This window comes from Tasmannia lanceolata, unplaced genomic scaffold (assembly GCF_043159265.1).
Source record: "Tasmannia lanceolata isolate RefF3 unplaced genomic scaffold, GAP_Taslan_0.1 ptg000044l, whole genome shotgun sequence".
NCBI lineage: Eukaryota > Viridiplantae > Streptophyta > Magnoliopsida > Canellales > Winteraceae > Tasmannia > Tasmannia lanceolata.
This window is the reverse complement of record NW_027518721.1, coordinates 5,281,606-5,299,038: the sequence shown is the minus strand read 5'-3', so window position 1 is coordinate 5,299,038 and position 17,433 is coordinate 5,281,606. Positions and strand designations below refer to the sequence as shown.

The window sequence follows — 17,433 nt, the reverse complement described above, 5'->3', positions numbered from 1 at the left end:
TGGTTGGAGTTCGTGGTTGGAGTATCGCGCGAGCTCTCACTCACCGGTATTCTTCTTAGTCCCTCCTTTTTCTACATGTCTGATAGTAGTTCGAGTTCCGAGTCCGGTTCTGAGTCTTCCACCAGTAGTAGCTCAGAGCTTAGGCCGCTGCAGGAGCCTGTAATGGCTAGTCCGGCCGTTAGCATAGATATAATAGACAGTGACGACGGAGGGGACAAGGGCGAAGTGATATTAGATCTGAACGCCACCCCACTTCCGACTGATAGTCTCCACCGAGTAGGGGGGAGTGGGGGCAGCGACGTTGCTGAGGCGTCCACAACGTTCCTTCCTGGCCGGGCCGTGGAGGTCATTGCTAGAGCACGGATGGAGGCCAACCCTAAGTACAACATGCGGGCTCTAGTTGAGGAAAATCACCTCACCGAGTCCATGCTGAGAAACATTAGGGATAAATACTGTGTGCCCCCATCCTTCGAGCTGAGAGCGGCAATAGAGGGAGATAGGGCGTGCAACGAAAGCTCTGATCTCTGCATTTACGAAGAGTCGTTGAGAGCAAGGTTTCGCTTTCCTCTGCACCCCTTCTATGTCGCGGTGCTCTGATATTATGGACTGGCTCTTGCCCAGGTGGCTCCAAACTCATGGAGGTTACTGACTGGGTTTTTGTATCTTGTTCATGGCCGGCTGGAGAGGGGCGTGTCCGTGCCTCTATTCTGTGCTTGTGCTCATCTGAAGAGGCACAAAGAAGGGGGCTGGATTTATATCAGCCAGCGCCCTGATATGAAAATCATCACTGGTATCCCTTCGTCGATACACTCGTGGAAGAATAGGTTCTTCTACATTAAGGACTCGGAGTCCAGGGAAGCCTGGCCGGTTCCTCTGGTGTGGGATACTCCGAATACCAGCGGACTGAGCCGCAAACCGCTTCTTGAGGGCGACGATAAAAGGACATTAATCCTGATGCGGGAGGAAGTGGAGCGAACAGGTCCCATTCAGTGTTCGGAATTTTTAGGAGAAGGTATTCTGGTTGGACTTGGTATAAGTACCGCGACTCCGGCACGTATGTAGCTAGACTCTTAAAACTGCTATTATTTTTTTTCTTTTATCTACTTCTGATTGCTTCCTTACTTGCAGAAATGAAGAAACAATCAACAGTGGAGAAGATAAGGCAAGGAGCCCAGCCAAGGGCGCAGGAAGGGGCTCAACAGGCTCTCCAAGAGCGTCAAAAGAGAAAGGCGACCGAGCTGGCGAGTCCGGCCCCCTCACGAGACACGGCGCCACCCCTAGCAAAGAAGGCAAAGACCACGGTGAGGCTAGTGGGCCCCTTTGCTCAAGGAAGTGGTTCTTCTAAGTCTGGTGGTACATCCACCGGAACTGGAGCTGGGGCCCGCCCTCCCGTGAGGACGGGTGACAATGTTTTTCGGCCCAATTGGGCCGTTCAGAAGGATGACACCGGACTGGGCGAGAGTCGAGTCGCGGCTGAGATTGTAAGCAAGTGTCTCCTTGTAAAGGATAAGCAACAAGTTATCCACGAGCCGCCGGCTACTAGCGAAGAGGCGGTGTTCTCTTCACTCTATCAGGTGATAAATTTGTTTACTCTCTGTCCGTCTTTTGCTTTCTCCCTATACTGATGCTTGTCTCTATCTGCAGATTGGTTTGTACTACAACGATCTTAAGGAGAAGATTAAGAAGTTCTCCGAGGCCATCACCAAATCTGAAGAGGTGAACGGAAAACTGGCCCGCGAGGTCCAGGAGCTCCAAACGAGCATCGGACGGGTGCAAGCTGAGAAGAAGTTGATGACGGATGATCTGGCCCTAGAGAGGCAGAAGTTGAACAAGGCTGCCGAGGCCATTGACGCCCAAAGGAGGAGAGCCCAAGAGAGACAGGAAGCGGCAGTAAAGGCGGCCGCGGAGGCGAAAGAGGCCGAACTCTTCAGCCTGTCGAGTGAGGCTTATAGTCTTGGATACTACGACTGCCTCCAGGAACTCCAGGCGTGCAACCCGAACTTGGTGATGGCTAATCTGACTCTTCCTTCCAGGCCGACGATTGTCGACGAGGAGCCAGAGGCCCCTGCCGATACTGCCACCGTCCCAGATGCCTCTTAGTATTTCTTTCTGCTTCTTTTTGTAATGGTCCTTGAGACCCTATACTTTTTGACAGCCTTTTGAGGTTAATTTCTGTAATGGCCCTCGAGGCCTCTCATTTTGATTAATGAAATCATACTTGTCCGTATTTGTTTCTCCTGTCTCTGATAAGCTTTGAAATCATACTTGTCCGTATCTGTTTCTCCTGTCTCTGATAAGCTTTAGTTGAATGACTTGGCCGGCTTGTCCCCTAGTTTTAATAACCTGGGGTTGTAGACGATTGATAGCATCCAAGTTTTATAAACTGGGTTTCCAGAGAGTACCCAAGTTTTGTGAACTGGGTTTCCCGTGAGTACCCAAGTTTTATGAAATGGGTTTCCAATGAGTACCCAAGTTTTGTGAACTGGGTTTCCAGTGAATACCCAAGTTTTGTGAACTGGGTTTCCAGTGAGTACCCAAGTTTTGTGAACTGGGTTTCCAGTGAGTACCCAAGTTTTGTGAACTGGGTTTCCAGAGAGTACCCAAGTTTTATGAACTGGGTTTCCAGTGAGTACCCAAGTTTTGTGAACCGGGTTTCCAGTGAGTACCCAAGTTTTATGAACTGGGTTTCCAGTGAGTACCCAAGTTTTGTGAACCGGGTTTCCAGTGAGTACCCAAGTTTTATGAACTGGGTTTCCAGTGAGTACCCAAGTTTTGTGAACTGGGTTTCCAGAGAGTACCCAAATTTTGTGAACTGGGTTTCCAGTGAGTACCCAAGTTTTGTGAACTGGGTTTCCAGAGAGTACCCAGTTTTGTGAACTGGGTTTCCAGTTTTGTGAACTGGGTTTCCAGTTCTAAGAGGAAAATTTGAATATGCAAAAAGAATTATTTATTCATATTATTATAAGCATAATTTACAAAATCACCTGTCAAGCCGGGCGGTGTGTCTACTGATAATATCTTCTAAGGTTTTTGGAGTTCCATGCGTGGGGTAACAAGTGCTCCTCCAGTGTCTCTAGCTTGTAGCTCCCGGGGCGGATGATTTCTTTTACTCGATATGGCCCCTCCCAAGTCGGGGAGAGTTTCCTGACTTTAGTTGGTTGAGATACTGTTGCCCTCCTCCTCCTGTCCGAAATTCCCTGGGGCGTATCTTGGAGTCATGATAGTTGGATACTTTCTGTTTGTAGGCGGCGACTCGGATTCGAGATTCTTCCCGGATCTCCTCTAATAGGTCGAGATTGGCGCGGAGCCCGTCACTGTTAAGCTGCTCGTTGAAGCTGGTGATTCTAGGAGACGGAGTGCCTATATCGACCGGGATCACAGCCTCTGTTCCAAAGGAGAGGTTGAATGGCGATTCACCAGTTGGCGTGCGAGGAGTAGTGCGGTATGCCCATAGAACGTGATAAAGCTCGTCTGCCCAGCGGCCAGCTTTTTCATCCAGCCTTTTCTTTATTCCTTGAAGCAGGATCCTATTAGCCACTTCTGTTTGTCCGTTGGTCTGTGGGTGAGCTACTGAAGTGATCCTCTGTTCAATCTTTAGATCGGAGCAGAACTTACGAAAGTTTCGGCAATCGAACTGTTTGCCGTTGTCCGTTATCAAGGCACGAGGAATCCCAAATCTGCAAACTATTGATTTTCAGAAGAAGTTCTGCACATTTTGCTCTGTGATCTGTGCTAGAGGTTCCGCCTCCACCCACTTAGTGAAATAGTCGATCGCCATTACCACGAACATGCGCTTTCCAGAGGCCGGTGGGAAAGGGCCTAAGATGTCCATCCCCCATACTGCGAAGGGGAGTGGACTGATAATTGGAGCCATTGCTACCGTGGGCTGGTGGATGGTGGGAGAGAATTTCTGACACCTCTCACACCTTTTAACCAAACTCAGTGCATCCTGCCTTATGGTAGGCCAATACAGTCCTCTGAGCAGTACTTTTATCGCCAGGGCTTTGCCCCCTAGATGTTCTCCGCAAATTCCTTCGTGCGTCTCCTGGAGTGTATATGCTGCATCGCCCGGCCTAAGGCACTTCAGATATGGGAGAGTATATGATCTTTTATACAAGATGTCACTGCTGAGGGAGAATCGGGCAGCTCTCTGTTTCACCTTGCGGGCTTCCTTTTTATCCTCGGGGAGTTTGCCGTTGCGCAGATAACTGATGATCTCATCCATCCAGCACGGCTCATTCTCTACCTGCATTGTTTCCGCGGCTTTACTTTCGATGCTGGATCTTGGTAGGAACTCCATGCGTATGCTCCCAAGGGTGGTATATCCGGAGGCAGCCAGTTTCGACAGCACATCTGCCTTGGCATTTTCTGTTCTGGGTACCCTGATAACCTCAAAACTTTCGAACTTGCTGGCGAGTTGGCGGACCTTGGCGACGTACTTGATCATACGCTCGTCTCGAGCTTCGTAGACCCCCTGAATCTGGTTTGCAACCAGCTGAGAGTCACAGTATGCTTTTAAGTCCCGGGCGCCGGTTTGGATTGCAAGGCTCATCCCTGCTAGGAGAGCTTCATATTCTGCCTCGTTGTTGGATGCGCAGAATCCAAACCTTAAGGCATAATCCGCAGTGAAGTCATCAGGTCCGGTGAGGATGAGGCCAGCTCCACAACCACTTTTGTTTGAAGACCCATCGACATGTACTTCCCAAATTAGTGCGCTGGTCGCGGAGCCCTGCTCGGCTGGCGAATGGATGGTTTCTGTTTCAGTTCCCTCTGCTATACATTCTTCAGGGGCTGCTTCCTCCGCAACTGGGAGCTGCACAGCTTCAGAATCGACGAACTGCTGGGGGATGGTGCACTCAGCCACGAAGTCTGCGAGTACTTGAGCCTTGATGGCTGGCCTAGGCGCGCGTACTGAATATCGAACTCGCTTAGCTCCACGGCCCATTTCACAAGCCGCCCGGAGATATCTGGTCGATGGAGTACTTGCCGGAGTGGCTGATCAGTCAAGACTTTTATGGTGTGGGCTTGGAAGTAAGGCCTTAATTTTCTGGCTGCCATTACCAGCGCGTAAGCCAATTTCTCGACCCGCTGGTACCTTGTTTCTGCGTCGTGAAGAACCTTACTGACATAATAGATAGGTTTCTGCTGTCGGTGCTCTTCGCGGACGAGGACAGATGCCAGAGCCGTGGAGCTAACGGAGAGATACAGGAATAGCTCCTCACCCGGCTCCGGCTTTGTTAATAGTGGTGGGGAGGATAGATATTTCTTCAACTCCTCGAATGCGGTCTGGCACTCCTCCGTCCAGGGCGTAGTCTTGAGTCCTTTGACCGCGCTGAAGAAAGGCAGGCACCTTTCCGCGGACTTGGAGATAAAGCGCCCCAGCGCGGCTATCATTCCAGTGAGTCGCTGGACTTCTCTGATAGTTTTTGGAGCGGTGAGCTCCATCACAGCTTTAATCTTCTCTGGATTTGCTTCTATCCCTCGTTGGCTTACCATGAAACCCAAAAATTTTCCTGAGCTGACCCCGAAAGTGCACTTGGTAGGGTTAAGCTTCATGCTGTGCTTTTTCAGGACCTGAAATGTTTCTCTGAGATCAGATACATGATCCTGCGCACTGCGACTCTTGACCAGCATATCGTCAACATAGACTTCCATGTTACGGCCGATCTGGTGCTAAAAGAGTCTGTTCACCAGCCTTTGGTAGGTAGCTCCGCCGTTTTTGAGGCCGAAGGCCATAACACGGTAGCAATAAGTCCCTTGATCTGTGACGAATGAGGTCTTTGGTATATCTGATTCGTACATCCTGATCTGGTTGTATCCGGAGAAGGCGCCCATGAAGCTCAACAATTCGTGACCCGCAGTGGCGTCGATAAGTTGATCGATCTTTGGGAGCGGATAGCTGTCCTTAGGACAGGCCTTATTTAGATCGGTGAAGTCGACGCAGGTCCTCCATTTTCCGTTTGTCTTCTTGACTAGGACTACATTTGCCAGCCAGTCCGGATATCAAATCTCGCGAATGAAGTCAGCCTTCAGAAGCCTCTCCACTTCTTCTTTTATCGCCTGTCGCCTTTTAAAAGCGAAATGCCTCTTCTTCTGCTTAACCGGTCTACAAGTTGAGTCAACATCAAGCCTGTGCGTACTGATCTCTGGATCAATGCAGGGCATATCAGCGGGAACCCATGCAAAGACATCTGCATTGTCTTGGAGAAACTCAGTGAGCTGGTGCTGAATGCTGCTACTGAGAGAGGAGCCGATCAGAGCAACTTTCTCTTTGTCTTTTGGGCACAGCAGAATGGAGATGAGGTCTTCAGTGGGTTGAGTCCCGCTGAGTTCGTCCCTTACATCGAATAGTTCGATTGGTAGTGATTCCACTGCATTTTTGCCCTTCAGTGCCATCGCATAGCACTCCCTGGATTGAGGTTGATCTCCTCGAACTTCCCCCACACCATTGGGCGTTATGAACTTCATCTTTTGGTGGTAGGCCGAAGCCACTGCACGGATCAGGTTCTGGCCAGGCCGTCCGAGGATAGCATTATAGACAGAAGTGGCCCTTACTACCAGGAAGTTGACCATGGCGAATGCTTGGCAAGGTGGCTCTCCGACAAGAACTGGGAGCTCAATCTGCCCCTCTACTTTCACCACCTCTCCGGAGAAGCCAAACAGGTCTGAGCTTGCTGGCTTCAGGCGGTCGTCTCCTATCATCATCTTCTGAAAGGCGTGATAGTACAAGATATCCGCCGAACTCCCGTTGTCAATGAGGATTTTCTTTACTTCCCAGTTGGCGACGAGCATGGTTACAACCAGTGCATCGTCGTGAGGCAGTATGAGGTTGTCCAAATTTGCATCTGAGAAGGAGATCTCATTCTCTGTTCTCGTCTTCTTGCTGGTCGTGTGCACGGCGTTGATCCGCCGTGCATACGCTTTGCGGGCAGCGGAGGACGTGCCCCCACCGGCAGGTCCACCCATGATTGTACCAATAACCACCCTTGGCTGAGATCGAGGCGCCTCTGGCTGCGTACTGGGCGGCTGAGGAGTTTTGTTCCGAGAAGGGGGCGGCTGTGATCTTCGAGGGCTGCGGCCTCGGGGGCTCTTTTCCCTGCGCTCTTGCTTGCGGCCGTCAGTTCGGATATACTTTTTCAAATAACCCCGGCCGATCAGCTGTTCAATTTCCTCTTTAAGCTGCCAACACTCATCTGTGTCATGACCGTGGTCCTTATGGAACCGATAGTATTTTGAGGGATCTCTCCTATTTCCTTTGGAGATCATTCTAGCAGGCCACTTCACGAATTCCTCTTCGCTGATTGCAGCCAATATATGTTTTCTGGAGGTGTTGAGGGGTGTGAAGTTCTCTCCTCGTCTTTGCGGAAGTGGGGACTTCTCTCTTCTGGGAGGTTTATCCTCCCGGCGCTGCTTAGGGGGATTCTTCTCTTCAGAGGTTATCCTCCGATTTGAATTAAGAGCTGCCAGTGTCTCTTCCACCGTTATATACTCCTCTGCCCCGGCCATGAGGTCTGCCAGTGTGTGCGGGTTTTGTCGAGCTACAGCCCGACGGAAGTCATTAGATCTGGCACCCGCGAGGAGCGCATTCATAGCTGCTGAGGGATCTAGATTGGGCACTTGAAGTGCCTCCCTGTTGAAGCGGCGGACGAAGGCTTTCAGAGGTTCATTATCCTCCTGCCGCAAGGCCATCAAGGATGCTGTTGTTTTCCTTGGCCTGCGGCTGCTCATGAAGTGGCGGACCAGATCCTCCCCGAAGTCGTCGAAGTTACTGACAGAGTTTGGTTTCATTCTGGTGTACCAGTCTCTTGCCGTACCAGTTAGCGTCGTTGGAAACGCTCTGCAAATGAAGCCGTCGGAGGCACCGTGGAGGAGCATCATTGTTCTGAATGTTTCCAAATGGTCCACGGGGTCAGTGGTCCCGTCGTACTGCGGGACAGCGGGCATTTTAAACCCCATGGGTGCTGGGGCACCCAGAACATCATCAGTGAACGGCGTTCTGCTTGAGAACGCCCTGGAGGAGGGCCGGCTCTGATCCTTCGCCAATTTGCTATCCGGTGATCCATTTCCTCCATTCTCTGTAGGAGCGGATCCGTTCTATGTTCCGCAGACCTGATTCTTCCCATAGATCGGCTCGCCGCGGAGCCGGACTGGCTCTCCGGACTCCTTCGACGAGACCGGGACTTCACTGGTGGAGCACGGTCTTCATGAGCTCGTGGCCTTTGTGCGGAGCGGGACCGTGACCTTTGACGGCGGTGAGGTTCTGCTTGAGCATGCCTCGCTGGGGGGTGATGGACTTGTCTGGTGGAGTGGTGAGTTCGATCCTCACCATGACGCGATGACTCTCCCCTATGGATGTCTGGCCTTTCTTGGACAGATCGTGGAGCCTCTGGAGGAGGTTGTGAAGGCGTCTGAAGCAGTTTCTGGTACTGCCCAACGAGAGCTGTCATCTGTTGAAATAGAGCTTGAACTTGTTCCAGAGTGGGTAAGGGAATCAGGTGCTCTGAGCTAGCAAGGCTCTGCTCAGCTGTAGCAGAGGCCGCCACTACCAGCGAGGCGATTCGTTCACTTCGGGTCCTGCTAGGCAGCACGGCTGGATCAGTCCGTGCAGCTGGTGCCCGCGCATTCTTGCGCCCTGCCATTTTTTGTGAGATGTTTGAGAACGGCTTTTAGTTCTGTGGTCCCACGGATGGCGCCAATCTGTTAGACCGGAAATCGGTAACAGGTACGACAGTGACGTAAGAGCTGAGCTGGATGACCAGAGGAGCTGAGTCCTGAGGGACCGGAGTGAAGGAGAGCGAAGTGGCAGAGTCCTGCTATGAGGGCTGAGTCCTGCACAGAGGCAAGTGAGGTCAGAAGACCAACCCGGGTTTTACTCCGAACAGGCCCTTCAACACTCAAGTCAGTATGAGCAGGAGTGCAGAGCTAGTCTTAAGAGTTTTGGGTGGAGAGAGGGTTTTTCGTATTATCCATTGGTTTGAGCTTTGAACCCCTATTTATAGGGGAAAACGTGGTGACGTGAGATGACCTGTGCGAGGACAGGTGGCGGCCTGTGAGAGGCTGGAGTTCACCTACTCCAGGACAGGTGGCGGCCTCTGAGAGGCTGGAGTTTTTACACCCCATCACACCTTATCTTTAACTCTTCTACACAACATGATCCACAAGGAAGTAGAGGTGTATGTTGATGATATGATAGTAAACACAAAGACCGTGTTGTGTTGTAGCTCGTTTCATAAGAAGTTACAAACAGTTTTAAAAACTACTATGAGTGGAGACATGCTACAATGCATGGCTTCGAGTTTCAAATTTCAAAAAGGTGTACGGTTATTCTCTTTGCAACATGGGTTTCTTAAATAATGAGAAATAGAAGAGAAGGTGTATCTCTTTGAAAAGAGAGGGCGGAGAAGAACACAAGCACTATTCAGATTTTCTCTAGGGAAGAGAAGAGGAGATAAGAGATAAAGGGTGATAGTTTCATCTCCTGGTGTTTTTCTCGGATATGAATAAGAAGAACACAAATTCGGATTGGTTTTCTCTTGTATCAAGAGGACAAGAAGATGAGTGGCTTTTCTCTCTTGTAGTTTCCTTTTGAAGTAGTAAAGGGGAGTTTTCTTTCTGTTATTGAGAAAGGGGTTTGAGAGAGAGGATATCCATGGAATAGCAAAATGAAAGGTTGTGGTTGTACAGGATTGTGTCAATTCCTTTTGTTTATCTTGTTATATTTTCTCTAATAGTGGAAGAAATGATCTCACCTGTGGAGTAGGCCATTGTGTCGAACCACGTAAATTCGTGTATTCTCTTTGTGGATTGTTTCTCTCGTGTTCTTTGTGGTTGCTTTTACATTGCCTTTGATTGTGGTATTTGGATCGGACTTGACCAAGGACAATTTTTCCATGCACAAAGTGGTATCACAGCCTACAGTTTTGTAGATGGCAATGGGATCAATGGCAACAACCAAGTTCGAAATAGAGAAGTTCGATGGCAAGGGAAACTTCTGTTCATAGCAAAGAAGAGTGAAAAGATCTTGTTGTGCAACAAGGATTACATAAAGCGTTGCACGAAAAATCGAAGAAACTGGAATTGATGAGTGATGATGATTGAGAAGAATTGGAGTTGAAAGCGGTGAGTACTATTTGACTCTATCTCACGGACGAGGTTATGTAAACCATAATCGATGAAGAATCGGCACCCAAACTTTGGAAAAAGTTGGAAAGTTTGTACATGATGAAATCACTCACAAACAAGTTGTTTTTAACAAAAGCTTTATACACTTCGGATAAAGGAAGGTTCGAATCTTTTGGAGCATCTCAGTACATTTAACAGGATTATATCTCAATTATTGAGTGTTGATGTTAAGATTGATGATGAGGATATGGCTCTACTTATTCATGTGTCACTTCCACCTTCGTATGAGCATCTAGTTACAACATTGCTATATGGATACTTTGGAAACCGAAGAAGTGATTGCGGCTCTTCTTTTAAATGATATGAGAAAGAAACCACACAGTGAGGAGTCACAAGCTGAAGGTCTTATGGTACAAGGAAAGACGCAGAGATCTTGGGAAAGATCAAAAGAAGAGAGATCAGACGGAAATAGGTCTTGATCTAAATTGAGGGGAAAAGAAAACTTTGCATGCTACTATTGCAATAAGGCGGGACATATGTAAAAAAATTGCAAAAAGTATCATGAAGATAAGAAGACAAAAGCATCTTCTTTAGGATGTTCATGCATATGTACGTTCTAATAGAAACTAGTTTGACACATATGCTACATGCAACGGTGGGTAATGATATGGCATATAAACCCCATTGGGATTGGGAGCATAAAAATTAAAATGTTTGATGGAAGTGTATGAACTCCTAATGAAGTAAGACATGTTCTAGAGCTAATGAAAAATCTGATATCATTGGGAGTATTAGATTCGATTGGCTACAAGTATGTTGCAGAAGATGGAGTGTTGAAGGTTATGAAAGGGGCCATGGTTATTATGAAAAGTCAAAAGGTTGGAAACCTATACAAACTAGTAGGACATACAGTTCAAGTGGGACATACAGTTGCAGGTGTAGCTATCAGTTGGAAGTCAACGCAACAATTAGTGATCGATTGCATTATTGGCTACTAACGCAGAATGCAAAGCAGCTATAGAAGCTGTAAAGGAAGTTATTTCCATGACTAAGTTCAAGCATTGCTTAGACTTAGCCAATATCACCAGGTGTTAATAATTGGCGAGGTACCCCTATGTAGTGAGGTGGGAACCTCCAGTGCAGGAGGTGCGGAGTTTTGTTCTTCAGTGTACACGGTATAGTTGAACTCTAGGTGGTTGTGATAGTAAAACAAGCCAAGGTGGAGATTCTTGTGTCGTGGCTTGTTTCATAAGCAGTTATAAACAATTTTAAAAACTGCTGAGTGGAGATGTGCTACAATGCATGACTTAGAGTTTCAAATTTCTAAAAGGCGTACTGTTATTCTATTTGCAACATAGGTTTCTTAAATAATGAGAAAAAGAAGAGAAGGCTTATCTCTTTGAAAAGAGAGGGTAGAGAAGAACAAGAGTACTATTTGGATTTTCTTTTGGAAAGAGAAGAGGAGATAAGAGATAAAGGGTGATAATTTTATCTCCAAGTGTTTTTCTCGGGTGCGAAGAATAAGAACATAAATTCGGTTTGACTTTCTCTTTTACCAGGAGGACAAGAAGGTGAGTGGCTTTTCTCTCTTGTAGTTTCCTTTTGAAGTAAAAAAAAAGGAGTTTCATTTCTTGTATTGAGAAAGGGGTTTGAGAGAATGTATCTATGGAAGAGCAAAAGAAAGGTTGCCGTTGTACGGGATTGTGCCAATCCCTTTTGTAATCTTATTATATTTTCTCTAATAGTGGAAGAAGTGATCTCACCCGTGGAGTAGGCCATTGTGCCGAACCACGTAAATCCGTGTGTTCTCTTTGTGGATTGTTTCTCTTGTATTCTTTGTGGTTGCTTTTACATAGCCTTTGATCGTGTTGTTTGGATCGGATTTCTTGTCCGACGGGAATTTTTTTGCTCACAGCAGGAGCTGAACATATTGGGGCTTTCCGAAAGTTCTTCGACAGAATCCTAAAGTATGAACTTCCCCTAAATCCTAACAAGTATGTGTTTGAGGTGACATCAGGCAAGTTACTAGGTTTCTTGGTGTCCCTAGAAAATTAAAGCAATTCAGGCTATGTCATCGCCCAAAAATGAAAAAGAAATCAGAGCATTCTAGGGTAAAGTCGTACTTGAGTAGATTTATAGCTCAATTGGCAACTACCTATGACCTGATATTCAAGTTGCTCTAAAAGAATGCTTCGAAGGAATGTAATGATTAGTGTCAGGAAGTCTTTAAGAAAATCAAGAAATGCTTAACATCCCCTCCAGTGTTATCACCGACCATTACAGGTCAACCTTTGTTGTTGTACCTCTCAATCATAGACACTGCCATGGGTTTTATGTTGGCTCAACTGGATCCCGATAGAAAAAAGGAGAGAACTATATATTACCGGAGCAAGAAAATGTTGGAATACGAGCAAAAGTATTCTTCATTAGAAGAAGATATGTTTAGCAATATTCTGGGCAACCCAAAAGCTCATGCATTACTTGTTGTCGAACCGAATTCTTCTTTTATCTAGAATGGATTTCTGAAGTATTTGTTTGAAAAACTAGCCCTCGCAAGTAGAACAGGAAGATGGCTTCTGCTGTTATCCGAAATCGACATAACTTAATGTAACTCAGAAGTTAATCAAAGGAAGACTATAGCTGAATAGTTAGCCCAAGCACCGACATAAGATATCAGTGATTTGAAACCAGGATTCACAATGAAGAAATCAAGATAAATACTGATAAGCTAGAAGGAACCACATGAAATTTAGTTAGGTTAGATTAGGCAGTTAAATAATAAGATTTTTTTATCTATTGGTATTAGACCCGGTTTGTATTTTAGGTTTGCTTTCTGTTTAATCTTCTCAACTATATTTTTATTCAATCTCTCACTGTCTGCAGCACTGCAAATTTAAAAAGAAACAGAGAAGAAAACACAACTCAACCCTGACTCGGATCATGGGTTGAGTGGTTTCAAATTGATTTGCACGCCATGTTTCGGCTTGAGCGTGATAACGCTAATGGGGGCGTGCCGATAATTTTCGGATATGGCGAAGCTGAAACGAGAGAGGAACATGGCCAAGATGATTTTAGCTTCCATGTTCGCAAAGGCCTGTCCTATGCAATTGCGTGGGCCGGACGAGAAGGGAATGAAATGCCGTCCAGAGGGGAATGACTTCCCGGCGAATCTCTCCGGGTTGAATTCGTTTACATCTTCGCCCCACAGTTCCTCGCTGTGGTGAATCGCAATGACTGGAATCCAAATCGAGAGTCCCTTAGGGATGTGGAGATCGCCTAATCTGAAATCTTCAAACACCATGCGAGGCATAAGAGTTGCAGGTGGATAGAGCCGAAGTGATTCGTTAAGTATCATATTCAACTGCAAAGCATAATTAACAAGAACTTCAGTGAATTCGAGCTGAGCGAAAAGCCCAATAATGAGAACAAGATAAGAAAAAAACAAAGAAATAATGAGAATAAGATGAAGATAAAAAAATGAAAGAAGGGAGAAGTGCATGTTGTATTTCCATTGATGTGTACAAACCAAAATCTAAGTTAAATATAAGGCCCTAGAAACTAAGCAAAAGTTTTTGGGATTTGCTAGGAACCATTGCAGAAGGCATTTCACAGACCGGCTGTGGCATGAGAGAGCAGCCACATAGGATGAATTAAATGAATAAGACAAAATCTGTTGAAAAGTGAGCCTATGTGGCTACTCTCTCATGCAACAGCCGGTCCACAAAATGCTTTCAGCAATGGTCCCTAGCAAATCCCAAAGTTTTTTTTATCATATTAGCCGGTGTAGTCCATTGTTTTCTCAAAAACTACTATACGGCTTGGCTTCCACCATAGGATGATCCAAACCGTCCATTTGATGGGCCACAACGTAAATAGGTTGTGCCCCGGAGATCATTTCCATACGATGAGGTTTCTATAATATGCCATTCTTCTATAGGACTGCTAGGATCACCCTATGGAAACTATTTTTGGGCACAACATAGCATGGCCCATCAAATGGTTGGTTTGGATGGTCTAAGTAGTACAGTACTTTTTGAAAAATAATGGTCTAAAAGGATTACATCATACTACATAAAATCTCGCAAAACAAATGGAAAATCAATAAGGATGGCATGTAGACAAAGGCCGGATCACATCAGTTTTTGTTACCAGAGTGAGTTTGGGGAGATGATCGGCCGAGGGGGAATTTCCTTGGCAGACCTGGAGCACCTCGGCACGGGCTTTTTCTTGCCAAGAGGGATTGGTTGCGAGAAGCATTACAGTCCAAGAGAGAAGCATAGCCGATGTTTCATGGCCAGTGAAGTAAAAGGTTTTGCATTCGTCCATGAGAAGTTGCATGGTGAGGCTAAAACCAGCTCTTTTCTTCTGGGTCTCTTCAAGGAGCATTCCAAGTAGGTCGTAGCCATATGAAGAGCTTCTCCCGATTTCAGCAGAGTCTTTTCTGCTCTGGATGATTTCCATTAGGATTCTCTCCACTTCCATCTTTAACGATTTTATCTCTCTATTGTGTTTGAAGGGGAATAACCTACAAAAAAGAATAAAAGTTAATCTATGAAAAATAAAGAATGGAACTATATATGAGAGAAGCATTCCTACGCTGCTTAATTGCGCTTTAGTGGTTTATAAAGCCTCCCATTGGACCCTCTATACGTGTCAAACGGTGACCCGCTATACGAACAAATGGGAGGCTTTATAAACCACTAAAGCGCAGTTAAGCCCTTGCGCTGCAATGCACGAACGCTTTTCTCCTAATAAATATAATAATTATTATATAAACAAAACCCAGATTATAGAATAAAAAGTCGAATTGATTTTATGTGAGTATCGGGGGTAAAGAACTAACTGGACAAAAGTAAAGGAAGAAAAAGAGGGGGTTGCGAATAAAAAAAGGGGAGTGATATTTCCCCCCCTGACGGATACAATTCCCCCCTTTAATGTTATTCGTTAAGTTTTAAGTTTTGAAGTACATCAGCCCCTTTGCAGTCATAGATACACTCTACTTGGTTGTCCCAAGTGATGAAAGGGGCGCATTTATCATTTCCCTATTAAAAATAGCTGCTGATATTCGCACTACCAGGTTATGATAGCTGCACTAACTCATTCAGTCATTTGTCTATTAGCATTTCACTAGCTATCAATGGTTCACAATATCCAAAAAAGCTATCAGACGATAAATAAGAAAGAAAAGACAAGATGAGTTAGTTCAATTTTCAAATAATTATAGTGCCAATATCAGTCTTGTCTAAGAAAAGGACGAAACTCACGAGGCTCCGGGAAAGCAGAAATAGCTGTTCGATTTAGCGCAGAGGTGTTGGAGAGAGGTGAGGAGATGGAAAATCTGCTTTCCCTTCTCGTAGCTACTGTCGAATTCCGTCCGGGAAATGATATCTCCGGTCAGTCTAGTGAGATACCCACCAATCTCCACCTCTTTTTGGCCCGATTCCACCATTTTATGAAGAGATTGGATCATTTCTCTTGTGCATTCAACCATGAAACCAACTTGACTCTGCATGCAAGCAAAAGAAAAAAAAAAAAACCCATTTTTAAATCATAATCAACCTTCAAAATCATCTATTGGGAACTTAATTTGATGGGTTTTTTTTGCAACCTAGATCATGCAGCACGAGTTCGAGAAGAGGCAAGGCCTTCTCAAAGTCGTGCGAAGGTCAGAGACACTCCGATCCAAGGGCGCAGAAGTGGGTCCAATTAGTGCTTAGTAGGTACAAATGTTGTTCAACCACGGTAAAACACCCACACGTGTAGCCAGGCTACAACAGGTTTTAATAAAAACCAAACCAACCATCGAATGCATCTATTGGGAACATAATTTTATCCTGGGCGGATGAATGTACTCAAGTCCATCTGATCCCAGTCAAGCATGAGGCTAAATGTGAAGAAAAGAATCCAAAACTTGAGGAATAAAAAAGTTCACAAGAAAAATTGGTCAAGACGCTCACAAAGAGCCCAACATACTCGTACAAAATTATTCGATTATGTAATTCACAAGTATTGAACATTTAGATTTAGTGTTTGTAGCTCATATGAGCTTAGCCTTGGTTCTCCCTCTCTCGCATGTTCCGAGTTAGGGTTAGTTTTGTGCTTATTATTGTATCATCTTTTTCTTTATCAAATAAATCGATAGGGGTCCGGCTAACCCGTGTTTATGCTCCAAAAAAAACTTAATTTGATGGGTTTTGATGCAGCCCACATCATAGAACATGAATTCCAGAACACAGGGATCATCTTAAAGTCATGCGAAGGTCAGAGAAGCTCAAGGGCAAGGGCACAAAAGCCGGCCCAATTTGTACTAGTAGTCTACATAGGTTTTAACTGTGTTACCTTGAGCTTATCTGCAAAAAAAGCTGGAGCAATGATATGGCGCTGATGGATCCAATCTTCTCCATTAGCCATTAACAATCCTCTCCCTACAAAATCCTTAGAATTCTGCTGTTGTAGCCGAGATTTGCCACAAAGATGTGTGTATTTCGATGAAAGAAGCTCTTTTATCATCTCTGTCTCTGTCAAGCACATCCGCGGCTCGCTCCCACACCAATAGATAAATCGTTTTCCTACCAAAAAAAATAGAAAAAGATATCTCTGATTTAAGATCCATGAGAGAATATGATTAATAGGGTAAAAAAACGGAAATGTTACCAGCACTATTGTATTTTGATGATGGCATTCCTCGCTTTATTAAAAGTACAGTATGGCCAGCACCATGGACTGATCCAAACCGTCCATTAGATGGGTCACAGCCTAAATAGGTTGTGTCCCATAAAACATTTCCATAGGTTGATCCTAATCCTCCGGTTTGAATGTTAGAGGGTTAGGGCTCTAACCCTCTAACATTCAAACCGGAGGATTAGGATCAACCTATGGAAATGTTTGTTTGGGACACAACCTATTTAGGCGTCGGTGCGGGCCATATCGTACTTTTAATAAAGTGAGAAGTTTGATCATCAAAATACAGTAGTGCTTATAACATTTCCTGTGAAAAAATTGGGTAAAAATATTACCATATTGTTTTGACCAAAGGATATAATGTGGTAAGAGACGGGAAACTATGTCATGATGAATAGAGTCCATGTCAGAAGAGGTGGTCTTGGAAATGATAGAGGCCGTTTCCATGAGATTTCCAACTAGAAACCTTGGTTTTGGCCCACGGATTCCTTGCTTTTCCATCACTTTTCTTATGCGTCTTGGAGTTAGCCAGTAACGAGAGATGATAGTAAAGGCCACTCTTATGAATAGCAGAAAAAAGAAGGAAAGGAAAGCTCTAAACATTAATGTAACGATCGCCGTGGAAATCAT

General features: G+C 45.6%; 2 protein-coding genes across 2 annotated transcripts; both read right to left on the bottom strand.

Annotated features, from left to right (window-relative positions):
- Window positions 1-3,106: 3,106 nt before the first annotated feature.
- LOC143863310 (uncharacterized) lies at window positions 3,107-4,945 on the bottom strand. The gene is made up of 2 exons (XM_077374000.1): window positions 3,935-4,945; window positions 3,107-3,583 (listed from the first exon to the last, which is right to left on the bottom strand). Exons 1-2 carry the CDS (start codon window positions 4,943-4,945, stop codon window positions 3,107-3,109), a joined length of 1,488 nt encoding a protein of 495 aa, XP_077230115.1.
- Window positions 4,946-12,903: 7,958 nt separating this feature from the next.
- LOC143863835 (cytokinin hydroxylase-like) lies at window positions 12,904-17,433 on the bottom strand. The gene is made up of 5 exons (XM_077374615.1): window positions 17,139-17,433; window positions 16,462-16,691; window positions 15,387-15,628; window positions 14,272-14,647; window positions 12,904-13,483 (listed from the first exon to the last, which is right to left on the bottom strand). The coding sequence occupies exons 1-5, from the start codon at window positions 17,431-17,433 to the stop codon at window positions 13,061-13,063; spliced, it is 1,566 nt and encodes a 521-aa protein (XP_077230730.1). The 3' UTR covers window positions 12,904-13,060.

What these genes read in the sequence shown, in the direction of transcription:
- LOC143863835 (XM_077374615.1), bottom strand. Translation starts at nt 17,433, where the DNA reads ATGATTTCCACGGCGATCGTTACATTAATGTTTAGAGCTTTCCTTTCC. An exon ending in TTTTTGCAGATAAGCTCAAG is followed by an intron (nt 15,629 to 16,461) that starts GTAACACAGTTA and finishes GCTTGCATGCAG; the next exon opens with AGTCAAGTTGGTTTCATGGT. An exon ending in ATCTCCCCAAACTCACTCTG is followed by an intron (nt 13,484 to 14,271) that starts GTAACAAAAACT and finishes TATGCTTTGCAG; the next exon opens with TTGAATATGATACTTAACGA.
- LOC143863310 (XM_077374000.1), bottom strand. Translation starts at nt 4,945, where the DNA reads ATGGGCCGTGGAGCTAAGCGAGTTCGATATTCAGTACGCGCGCCTAGG. An exon ending in GGCAGGATGCACTGAGTTTG is followed by an intron (nt 3,584 to 3,934) that starts GTTAAAAGGTGT and finishes AAGATTGAACAG; the next exon opens with AGGATCACTTCAGTAGCTCA.